Raw genomic sequence first — 12,516 nt, forward strand, 5'->3', positions numbered from 1 at the left:
ATTTAAATTAGACGTTCAGCAATGGGTTACACATATATAGAAAACAATCTACTGTGAGGATTCTTCCCAATTTCTGAATGTTTCGTATCTCGGTTGTACTGGTGAAACGTGTGATAGCTCAGAAAGCTTTGGTTTAATACTCTGGTCGCCTGGTCATCAGGAATAGTATTATATAATAATCAAACACGCATGATAGCTGTGCCTCAACTGGACAGTTTGGAATTTGGCTAAGATACTAGGATGGAATGGTCGGCAAACTCACTTCCAACTCATTCTAACTCTGAATTTCTTTATTGTTGACAATCATTTTTAAGAGGGAACAAGTGCCTCTCCACATCTTAAAGGAGCACAACCAATAAATTATAAATTGTAATAAATTTTAAATGAAACTTGACAACTTAAGTTAAAATTTGGTCCTGGGGTTGATGATATCCTCCAGTCATTCTGATGCCCACCAGTCGTGGAAGGCCTCAGGTACCAGCGGACACTGCATGCTCCATCAGGGACCACCCGCACATGGACGCAGCCACAAAAGAGAGGCAGGCACCAGGCAAAACGATTCCCTTGACCTCCTGCTGCCTGGACCTGTTGATGGCCACTTTGGCCAGGCCCAGGAGCAGTCCCACAAGGAGATCCATTAACTTTCCCACTCTCCTCTGCACCAGGAGTCCAAAGATCAGGAGCGTGGGACCAACTCATGCTAAATATGCACAGATCTCTGGTTAGGCCTGTGCTGGAGTATTGTGTACAATTCTGTGCACCACACTATAGGAAGGATGCCCAGGCCCTGGAGAGGGTGCAGAGGTTTACCAGGATGATCCCAGGAATGAGGGAGTTTAATTATGCGACAAGATTGCAGAAACTGGGATTGTTTGCCTTCAAACAGAGAAGGTTAAGGGGAAACATACAGAGGCACTCAAAATTATGAGGGGTTTTGATAGAGCAAGAAAGGAGGAACTATGACCTTTGGTTAAGGTAACCGGAGACCACAGATTTTAAATAATTGGCAAAATAACAAGAGGCAAAATGAGGAGAAATTTCTTCACATGGAGCGTTGTTAAGATCTGGAATGTACTAGCTGAAAGGGTGGTGGAATCAGATTCTATAGGAACTTTCAAAAGGCAGTTGGACATGCACGAAGAGATAGGGTTATCAAGAAAAAGCTGGGCTCAAAGTGAAAGGCACTTTCAAAGAGAAAGCACAGGCAAGACATGCCCAATGGCTTCCTATAGTGTAAGATTCTATCAGCCTAACTCATGAGCAAGTAAAAGCTCATTGCTTTCAAAGTGGAAGATGCTTCATCGTAGAACCGCCTGCAGGTAATGGCTGAGGTGGCACTCTCTCACCTGTTTTATTAATTGGACTAACATCAATAGAGAAGGTGAAGCTGCAGAAAAAAAACTCCGTTGCAGCCAAGCTGGATTCAGATGGATTAAACCTATCAATCAAAGGGATTATCTCAAAACCTGCAGCAATGCAATTAAAGTTAACCAGCTTGGCATTTGATTCATTTTTTGATTCATGTTTATGAAGAAGCAGGTAATGAAATATCCTAGTCACCACACTTCAGTCCTGGTGTGAGACGTGAGAATACTTTTAGATACTTTTAGATCTTGTCACGGCAAACTTGGTGAGAAGGCAGGGATGGGGGAATGGGGGATCTAACAAGCGTAATGCAGGGTTACTCTGGGTGAGGGCTATTTAGATGGTTCCGTTCTGTGCTGAGCTAGCTATCTCAGGTAGTGGGACAGGCACAACTGACCTTATCGATAGCAGGAGTGGAGTGAAATCAAAATCGGTCAAGATCCTTGCCTCAAACTATTAGTGGGTCAAAGCAGCATTGGGCCTGGCTGTGGTGCTCGTCACTTGTCGCAGTTGACAATCATTGCCCTGGGCTCAGGCATTGAGAAAAGGCCCTCTACAAGTTTGTTCCAAACAGCCCTGTTCCTGTACGTACATTTCACCCGCTTAACATACTAAATTACTCTGTGAGTTTTTTTTCTGACTCAGGATTTAACCCGAATAGAAATGGAGTTGGTCAAAAAATATTTCCCTCTGCTTGGACAGTTAAATATGGACCCTGGGGATTTAAGATGGGAGTACAATTGAAAACACTCCTGACAGAAATCATAAGCTTTTACTGTCATTCCTAACCACTTTAGGCTAGGAATTACTATTGGTAATTTTCGTGGACAATTAGTATTTTCTTGGTCTGATGAATTAACTAAGGGACTAACTCAATTCATTTGTGCAAGTTCTGATGAGATAAATCAAGACAAACTATTTCCACTGGCCGATGAGTCAATAACTAGAGGGTATAAGTTTAAGATGACTGCCATAAGCAATAAAAAGAAGGCTAGGAGAATGTTTTCTCCTGCCGAGGATTATTCGGACATGGAATGACTGACTGAAACAGGAGAGGACGCAGAATCTGGAATGGGTTTTCAAAGGGGAGTGGGATCCATGTTGTGAAAAGTTGAAGGTATGCGGAATGGAGCTAAGAGGTGAGCACTTTCAGAGAGCCATCAAGGGCACAGCAGGCCAAATGGTCTCCTACTTGTGCTGTAAAATTATAGGATTCTAGGTACCCCTCCCATTCTAATAGTGGACAGAGGTAAAAGTGCATTGAGCATCAACATCATCAACAGTTCTTTGCCTGAATTTAAAAACGCATACAACATGGAAAAAACACCAGCTATAGACAACATTTGAAACTTATTTCTGGAGAGCTTGGAGATGCTACCTGCCAGTTTGAAATAAGGTCTCTATGAGGCATCAATTCCCCACAGTAATGTAAAATTCCTTGATACTTTTTGTTCTTTTCAAGCAAGATATCACCTTGTTGGAACGGTTTTGCTCCAAGGCATAAATGACGAACACACTTTGGCACAACTCTCTATATGGCATCTGAGGCAAACAAATGCAATCCGGAAAATAAAAACATCAGATGCCAGCCGAAAAGATTGGCACTGCAGCAAGGAAGTCGGTGTGGCAGCTTGGCATCATTATTGCTTGCAAACTTCCTGTCCACTTCTTTTTTCTGTCTCCTCTCCTTTTCATCCCCCACCTCGCAGGAAATAAAAACTTTGCTCTGAAGTAACGACTTACTGCGGGGGGAGCTGTGCTTAGGTCGCACTCGAACGAGGGTCCTTTTTGTTTGCAATTTTCTGTCCTCCCCACCCTTCAAGCAGCTCCGTAAAATAATTTATTTTATCATCTGCCAAGTAAATTGGGCAGTGGGAAGATCAGAACAGGAGGAGGCCATTCAGCCCCTCAAGCCTGTTCCACCATTCAATGAGATCCTGGCCACCTCCATATACCTGCCTTTACCCCATATCCTTTAATAACTTTGGTTAACCGTTTTATAGTGAACAACTGATCTAACATCAATTGTCAGTTACAGAAAAGAGTTCCAAACTTCTATCACCCTCTGCTTGTGTAAGTGTTTCCTAATTTCACTCTTGAAAGGTCTGGCTCTAATTTTTAGACTTTTTAAAAATTCTTTCTTGGGATGGGGGCATCGCTGGCAAAGCCAGCATTTATTGCCAATCCCTAATTCCCCTTGAACTGAGTGGCTTGCTCGGCCATTTCAGAGGGCAGTTAAGAGTCAACCACATTGCTGTGGGTCTGGAGTCACATTAGGCCAGACCGGGTAAGGATGGCAGATTTCCTTCCTTGAAGGACATTCGTGAACCAGATGGGTTTTAAAAACAAATCGATGGTATTTTCATGGCACCATTACTGAGACTAGCTTTCAATTCCAGATTTTTAAAAATCAGCGAATTGAATTTATTAATTCACTTTAAACTCCGGCAGCTGCCATGGAAGGATTTGAACCTATACCCCCAGGGGATTATCCTGGGCCCTTTGATTACTAGTCTGGCGACATTAGCACTACACCACCATCTTCCCTAGACTGTCCAACCACGGGAAATAATTTCTCTCTATCTACCCTATCTGTTCCCCTTAATATCTTGAAAACTGATTAAATTAACCCACAGCCTTCTAAATTCCAAAGAATACAACCCTAGTTTGTGTTAGTTGTAGGAGCAGTGCTTCCAGGGGTTAACCCTATGTGAGAGGAGTGCGAGAAGGGTCATGTTATCAGAACAATATAAGCAAACACACACACAACAGAGGAGGGTCCTCCTTCACTTACAGGGTGATGTGGGTGATGTGGCTCCTCCCTCCGGGGATGCGCTCGTTGATTTTGTGTCAGACATTGGAAGGGGGACTGGTCTGGCCATGGGGGGCGGTGGCGGCAGCAGAAATGACCCCGCGACCTTGCCCTGGCTGCCACCATTTGGCTGTGAACATGAAATAAAAAACAAGCAAAGAAGACACGTAGTTTAACATAGTAGAACACAGTGGGATCCTTGCCAGACAGCTGACTATCAGCCCGATGGCATGACAATGTTGCGGTCCAATTCTGAGTGTGCCCCCGGCCCACGACCCCACCACCAAAGCCATTCTATTGCCACCTGGGCATAGAAAAGGAAAGAAATGCAACACTCTCAAAATTATGTCCGCACTCTTTCACCTTTGACCCTTAGACGCCATTCCAACAACTTCTGAAAAAAGGCTGCCCAATTCCCATTGAGTACCTAGTACAGGATATACAGCCTGGAAATAGGGACGTTTGCTGAATTACCCACTGATTGGAGTGTTAATGGGTGCAGGGCTGTTTCATCTCTCTGCGGGTTTTGATCATGGTGCTCTTGCAACTTGTCCCTGCAAGATCCTCCTAGGTCAGAAGACATCGATTTCCCTGTAATCACTGAATGAAGAAATAGGAAATGGCAGAAATGTACAGCCTGGTTCTTCAATATCCTCGCAAAGACAGATTAACACTGCAAGCCAACGTGGAGCCTGTATCCTGGCTCCATCAGAAGCTGACTGGTCTACTGTGTATCCCTAGCATTGGCTGTTTTTGAGCCTTTGGTGTGGAATCATAGAATGCTACAGAGCAAAAGGAGGACATCTGGCCCACCGTGCCTGTGCTGGCTCTTTGAAAGATGTATCCAAATAGCTCCACTCCCCTGCTCTTTCTCCATAAGACCTGCAAATTGACCCTCTTCAAATATCTATCCAATTTCCTTTAGAAAGTTACTGTTAAATCTCCTTCCACTACCCTTTCAGCCAGTTCATAACTCGCTGCGTAACTTTTGTCCCCCAATGTCACCTCTGGTCAATTTGCCAATTACCAACCTTATCGACCAATTAATTAAGCATCAATTTTGTTTCTGTCATATGTGTGTAATTACAAAAATAACTTAGAATTGGTGGGGTGGGGGGGAGGGGAGGTGGTGGATGGGAGCTGGTTCACCACACACTACAATCAGGAAAGAGTTCATGGTTAATTTTGGAATGAGGTGTCAAGAGTTACGGAGCCCAGGCAGATTGATGGAGTTAAGATACAGATCAGCCATGATCTGATTGAATGATAGAACATGCTCCAGGAGATGAATGGCCTACTCCCTGTTCCGAAGTTGCATTCACATGTGGTGGCATTATTTTCAGGGATGCTTGGCCTCGGTTCAGCTTGGGGCCTCTGTATTCCCCTGGTGTACAGTCAATTCGTCTGAGCTCACTGCCCAGAATAACCTGGTTACACGGTTCAAAAGAATGCTGTGAGCAGACCTGTGTCCTACATCTGCTGAGAGACCCACCACGCCAAAAAATATCAGCCCTCATTAATGCAGCATTGAACAAAAGATTTCTCACGCTTAAAGAAAAGTCAGTCGGAGATCAAGAAGGTTCTTGTGTTCAGTTCCCAGTTACCCTTGAATCAGCTGATCTCAGTCAGGGATGCCCCGAGCTCTGAAAGAAGAGCTGAGGCTCCTATCCCCCATTGCTATCAGATGACCTGCACTCTCTGTGGGCATCAGGGGAATCGGGGGAAGGGCAGGTTTGGGGCCTGATTATACTGGCTTCTCACCCCTCCCCCTCCCCCACTCACATTTCCAAACCCGCTGATAGCCTGAATGTTGGCCGAGATACTGGGACACACTGACGCATTCCCCATCATGAGGCAGTTCCACCCAGGGGAGGGATCAGGGTGGAAGAAAACCAACGTTAAAAAGTCATTACATTCACTCTCCAGAACAAACTCACTGCCGGTAAATTAATGCAAATGGCAATTCAATCTCTGGGTTGAACTAGCACAACGGCTGCTTCTCTCATTATGATACTACAGTTCATTGACACTCATCCAGGGCCCTCACTGGGAATTCACTGTGGTTGTGCGTTACTCCAAGTGAATGTTATCCGGCCTACATTTACTCGAATACAGGACTGCTGCATGCGTATGTAAAAAAAAACGTCTAGTGTTTTCGCACATTGACACCCAGTTGTAATGTTCATTCATATCTGGCCGGTGGAGGAGACCTAACTACAGACAGCTTGTACATTGAAAGACGCAACATGGCTCAGCGGGCTGAACAGAGCATTACACAAGGCAGCATTAGGCACAAAATGGTGCTCTGTATCGGAGACTGAATGTGTTACAAAGCCAACTTCTGTGGAGAGGAAAATGAATGGTGTTGTTGCCTGGTGTGACTGACTTGTGGTTGACAGGAAGTTTATGTTTCTAGCACTTCCTGTGGCCGGCTGAGAAAAAATATCCCTGTCACAGTGGCGTTATTTATTTGTAATATTTTTTACATTTAAATCCATTAAAAAAAACGTCATGTTGCCGGAATTTGAGGTGCTCTATTAACCATTTGCAGTGTCATGCAGTCTAAAAAGCAATTGAGTATATTTTCTCAACGATCCACCATGTTTATCAGGCAAAGACTCGGACGCCTCCTCTGCCATATTGAGGCCCTGTGCAAGGAGGTGTTGGCAAATGTCAAACTTGTCTGCTTGCATCTATCAACTGTTGGCTAAAATTTTGGCGCATATGTATCAATAAATATTCGATGGATCTCGCGTTAGTGCTTCGTGTAGAAATTCTGTGATGTCAGGAATCAAGGCGAATGCTTGGGGTTAACATGGGGTAAGGCTGAGAGAAACAGCGTGTTATCACCACGTGAGGCTTCACCACAAACATCTGTTGTTCCCTTGAATAATTATAAGCTGCAAAACCAGAATGAAGGAGCTGGTCACAAACAGTTCTTCCCGTGAGTATCACACTGCAAGATTTCCATAATTCGGCGTCAAAGTAGTAAATCGAGTTGGCAGTCAATTAGTGATAAGAGGATACTTGGGAGCCAGTTTGGCCACTGTTGTGTGCAAAGGTGTGATAGTAATGGTGCCAATTCTTGGGCTGGCAGACATCTGGCCCTCTTCCACCCTCAGATATTGTTTGGGGCTGATGCAAGCCAGCAGCAACCTAGTCATACTGTCAAATTTGAACTTCTCCCTGGCCAGGCAAAGCATTGGTACCCCAAAAGTGGAATTTTAATAATTTCCCTGGCACCTCAATAAGCCATCTAGAAGCTTCTCACAAGCTTGCTTGGTGGTGGTTGTGGTTATACTGCTGCCGGTGAGTTGGTGAAGCAGTGTGAAGATATCTCCTCAAGATGGCCTCATACAACATGACAAAGTTGGATGTGTTTCAGATCAGAGAGTTTTCTGCCTAGTTATACCACAGTTTTGTATTGGCACAATGTGAAAACCCACCACAACGATCTAAATTGGAATATGGCTTGGTCATTTGTAAACCAGGCAGTGTAATATAGCAGGGTGGCTTTTCAAGTGGTGACCTCTGGTGATGCACTCAGGGCACCTGATCACAATCCCAATGATGTGACAAAGTGAGATTCAGGTCAATGTGGGGCACATTCACAAACTCAGGCTAGTGCAGCAGCTGTGTGTTAATTCATCCCCTTCACGCAAATGCATTTCAGTAAATAACTCCATTCCACGCACCCCCCCCCCCCCACCCCGGCCCCAATGGCACATGGTGGCTGCAGTATAAACCATCTAAAGATGCACTGCAGAGACTGGCCAAAGCTTCTTCGATAGCACCTTCCAAAGCTCTGCCACCTGGAATGACAAGGGCAGCCAGTGCACGGGAACATCACCATCTCTAAGTTCCCCTCCAAGGCAAACACCATGCTGACTTGGAAATATATTGCAGTTCCTTCACTGTCACTGCAACTCCGTCTCTAACACACACTACACAGACGGCGGCTCACCACTACCTTCTCAAGGGCAATTAGGGATGGGCAATAAATGCTGGCATGGCCAGCGATGCCCACATTCTATGAATGAATAAATAAAAGAAAAACTCCTCCAATCATTTCAACAATGCCTATTGCTGAGACACATGCTGGTCGACACAGGGAGTTAAGATGATGCGCTCAGGTGAGCAGGGGTTAAAGGTCAGGGGATAACAGGACTGGGGCATGCAGACATAATTTAGTCTCCATTTTCAAACCAAACATTGCATCATTATTTTCATTTTTCCATTGTAAATTCCACATTTATAATGGAAAGTGCCTATGTAAACCTGTCACGTTGTAATTGCACTGTCCTGTCAGTGGTGGCACTGCAGCACCATCAGTATGCTGGGGTCGGGTGGTAGGGAGTATATTTATAAATGTGGACACAGAAAATTTTAACGGCAAAACGTTGACAGGAGGCAAACACAGGCGTAAGATTTTTAATGTAGCACCGAATCAAACTAAAATGAGTTGTTTGCAATTCTGAAGGAAGTAGGGTTTGAAATTCCCCCGTTTCTGGAAAAATTCAATGTGAGTAAAAAATGGGAATGGTGACTTTGAGGTTTAAATTCTCCGGGTTGTCTCATATTTGCATTGAATTCCTTGGGTGTTTTATTTATTACAGATGTTAACCCATTTATTAAAGACAGGTTAATGAGTCCATTAAAATGTTGGCCAAGGGAATGTTACTCAGGTCTGTTAACCCATACGCTGCCACTTTTTGGTAGACTTGTCAAAAGGTGAGATGTCATGTCCTTCATCGTTTTCGGAGCAGTGCTGGCGGTTCAACTCCCTCTTTAAGTGTGTCCTAACTAGAGTTTAATGTATACAGTTAAGATATCTGAATAAAATGATACATTCAACTAAAATGATCAAATATCATAAACTAGGTGAGAGGATGAAGAGTGGCCTGTGATTGCAATCTGCCCTCTGAACTAACACAGGATATCTTTTTTCTGTGAACAAAATAGTGGAGAAAATGTTGCCACTGGCCAGAGGGGCGCAACCCAGAGTGCAGAGATTTAAGAAAATTGGCAAAAGAATTAGAGGAGAGATGAGGAGATTTCTTTTAATGCAGCGAGCTGTTGTGATCTGGAATGCACTGCTCGAAAAAGTGGTGGACGCTGATTCAATAGTAGGGTTCAAAATGGAATTGGATAAAAACTTGAAAAGGAAAATTAAACAGGGCTATGGGGTAAGAGCAGGGGAGTGGGACTAACTGGATAGATCTTTCAAAGAGCTGGCACAGGCACAATGGGCTGAATGGCCTCTTTCTATGATCTTTTATTTATTTATTTATTTATTTAGAGATACAGCACTGAAACAGGCCCTTCGGCCCACTGAGTCTGTGCCGACCATCAACCACCCATTTATACTAATCCTACACCAATCCCATATTCCTACCACATCCCCACCTGTCCCTATATTTCCCTACCACCTACCTATACCAGGGGCAATTTAGAATGGCCAATTTACCTATCAACCTGCAAGTCTTTGGCTGTGGGAGGAAACCGGAGCACCCCGGCGAAAACCCACGCGGGTCACAGGGAGAACTTGCAAACTCCGCACAGGCAGTACCCAGAATTGAACCCGGGTCGCTGGAGCTGTGAGGCTGCGGTGCTAAACACTGCGCAAATAATACAAATTATGTAATTTTGCCATTGCTTTGAGGCAGCTTTGTACCAGATGTACTGAGCCGACAGTCATAACGCAGTAGTGACACATTCTAGATCCTGGGATATTATTGCTAGGTGTTACGTGGATCATGAAGGCATCTCATGGCCAGATCTGTAATACAATTAATCCCACTTAAATGTAACCCTGACCCAAGTATAAATTCCAATGTACTAAACCACTTTTTTTGATCGACTGTGTAGAATTCCCATAAACCAGGACCTCCCTGTCCACTCTCATTCCGTGGAATATCCTTTCCCATTGAGTTCTTTCACTACGTACACTCCAATAAACCAATTCCTTCCCATTCACTCCCAGTATATGGGTTCCAATAAACCAAACTCTTTTCCATTCATTCCCAACATATGGAATTCGACTGGACCAAATCCCTTCATGTTCAATTCTGTTGCATACAATTCCACTGAACCAAACTGATTGTCATTGACTCCCGATTGCATAGAATCTCAGTGAATTAAAACCGTTGTAAAACCACCTCAACCCGATTTACAAGAGTTCTGCATTTAATAAATTTCATGATTCTGGAAGCTAATAAGTTGTTTTAGTGTTTGTGGTTGCCTCAGAATATTTGGGCGTGTTGCCACAAGGTCGATCACACCTGAGGATTTATTGAAATGCTTTCTACTCCATATCAAATAACCATTGGTGTCTGTACATTGCGATCAACTTAAGTTCCTTATCACTTTGCCCAAAACTGATGTGTACATTGGTCACAAAGCTAGAAAATCCAAACAATTTTGTATCCATCATTGATGAATCGCAACTGTGACCAGCATACAATCGAATTATAGTGACATAAGATCCTCTGGGTCCTTTGTTTAATGTGATTTTCTCTCCTACTCTCCAGAAGGTGCCAACTTGTACAAGGGCACTGTCACACAGGGCAGATAGAGGTTGGTGGTGGGATGGAAGGGGCATGTGCTCTCCCATATCTTGCCTCGAGCTGCCATTTGTCACGTGTCAGCCTGCATTAGGTTACACAAGCATGGGCATTAAAGAGTGTTGAAGCAAGCGGGAGAACGGGGTTAGTCCGTGCGGCTATGGTGGAGAAAAACACTGGCACAGGACTTGAAGGGCCAAATGGCCTGCTTCTGTGCTGGATCCATGAGAAGCATAAGGGCGGAGTTTGACTGGCGCACGCGCCTGCTGGGAACTGTCGGGCATCAATCAGGCATGCGAACTCTGGCTGGTTTCCCGCTGAAACCAATCCTAAGTTTCCTATTGCTGCTCCAAGTGAGATTAGCTCATTTGACGCAACCGGACCTGGGACCTTCCTCTTCAGCGAAGCTGTGTGCCACAGTGAGCCATACCGTCACTGGCTGAGCCAGCAGCAGAACCTTAATGACATAGCTTGGACTGAGCTAGCCAAATCAAGATGACACTGCAGTCGGGTGAGTGAGACCCCTGTAGTTAGGCAATGGGGAGCCTAATCATCGCCAGTTAAAATACCCGACACCTCCTAACTGGCTCTCCTAAATGCATGTGTTTGCTATTAGTTATTTTTCTTTAGACTGTTAATTCTTGGTTTCGCTGAATTGCTGAATGGATAATTACAGGGCACGCATAACAATAATTAACTATTTTAATCTGAAGTTTATAGAAATTTCTCGCCAAAGTGTAGCGTCTTGGGAAAAATAGCTGCGTGTTTAACAGGAGCCACATTTCTTCTGCATTAGCTGCAACTCTTGGTAAACATTATAACATTAATAATGGGTCAAGACACATTGTGATCATTCTAAACTCATTATTTGGAAGTTTATTGAAATATTGCGAATTAATTTACTGATAGAAATTGATACTGTGATGACCTCAAAGTTTTGCATCTGCCATTTCCATCTTCAAGAGATCAGAACTTATCCAAAATATCACAGTGAGTGCCTCCACCCATACAAAGTTCTCCCCTTCCCATCCCCCCAACCTCCATCATTGGTAAGCCCCATTGGTTTTCCATGACCTTACCCTTCCTACATCAACAGATGTCTCACATGGCCTTCTGTTCCTCTGACACCAATCCCCTCTTAGTCTCCTCACTCCCCCATTGCATTGTTGGTAGTCTCACTGCAACCATTCCTTCCATCCTCTGGAACTCTTAACGTCAACTCCATCCTCCTCCGTCCCTGCCTTCAAAACACCATTCGACAACTCCGTTTCACATTTTCCCTCTTTCCATCCTCCTTAACATCTACCTTGTTCTGCACTCCGTAATGGGGCTTTGCGACCTCTTTTCTGCAGCTGAGAAGCACCATAGAAAGGTTGGTTATATCCAACCTGACCTTTTTTCTTATTCTCAGGATGTGGGCATCACTGGCAAAGCTGCCATTTATGACCAATCACTAGTTGATTGTCTGACTGAGTGGATTGCTAGGCCACTTCAGAGGAGAGTTAAGAATCAATCACGTTGGTGTGGGACTGGAGTCACATATAGGCCAGACTGGGTAAGGATGCAAGTTAAAAGACATTCATGAACCAGTTGGGGTTTTAACAACAATCCAATAGCTTCATGGTCACTTTTTTTTTTAACTGATGCCAGATTTTGTTAAAGTGAATTTAATTTCTCAAACTACATTTGAACTCATGTTAATATGTGATTGGCCCACATTTGAGCCACACGTAGGAACATAGTGTCAAGGAAACCCCAAATGCCAAATGAGAAATA

The 12,516-nt window shown here is 44.1% G+C and overlaps 1 protein-coding gene across 7 annotated transcripts in view; it reads right to left on the minus strand.

Annotated features, from left to right (window-relative positions):
* nfixb (nuclear factor I/Xb) overlaps positions 1-12,516 on the minus strand; it is a 342,103-nt gene that overhangs the window by 40,012 nt on the left and 289,575 nt on the right. For all 7 annotated transcript variants that reach the window (XM_068021133.1, XM_068021132.1, XM_068021135.1 and 4 more), the window contains one exon: positions 4,160-4,307. In XM_068021133.1, coding sequence (XP_067877234.1) covers positions 4,160-4,307 — 148 coding nt within the window. The remainder of the gene's footprint in view (positions 1-4,159; positions 4,308-12,516) is intronic.

The sequence above is a fragment of the Heterodontus francisci genome, chromosome 43 (genome assembly GCF_036365525.1).
Source record: "Heterodontus francisci isolate sHetFra1 chromosome 43, sHetFra1.hap1, whole genome shotgun sequence".
NCBI lineage: Eukaryota > Metazoa > Chordata > Chondrichthyes > Heterodontiformes > Heterodontidae > Heterodontus > Heterodontus francisci.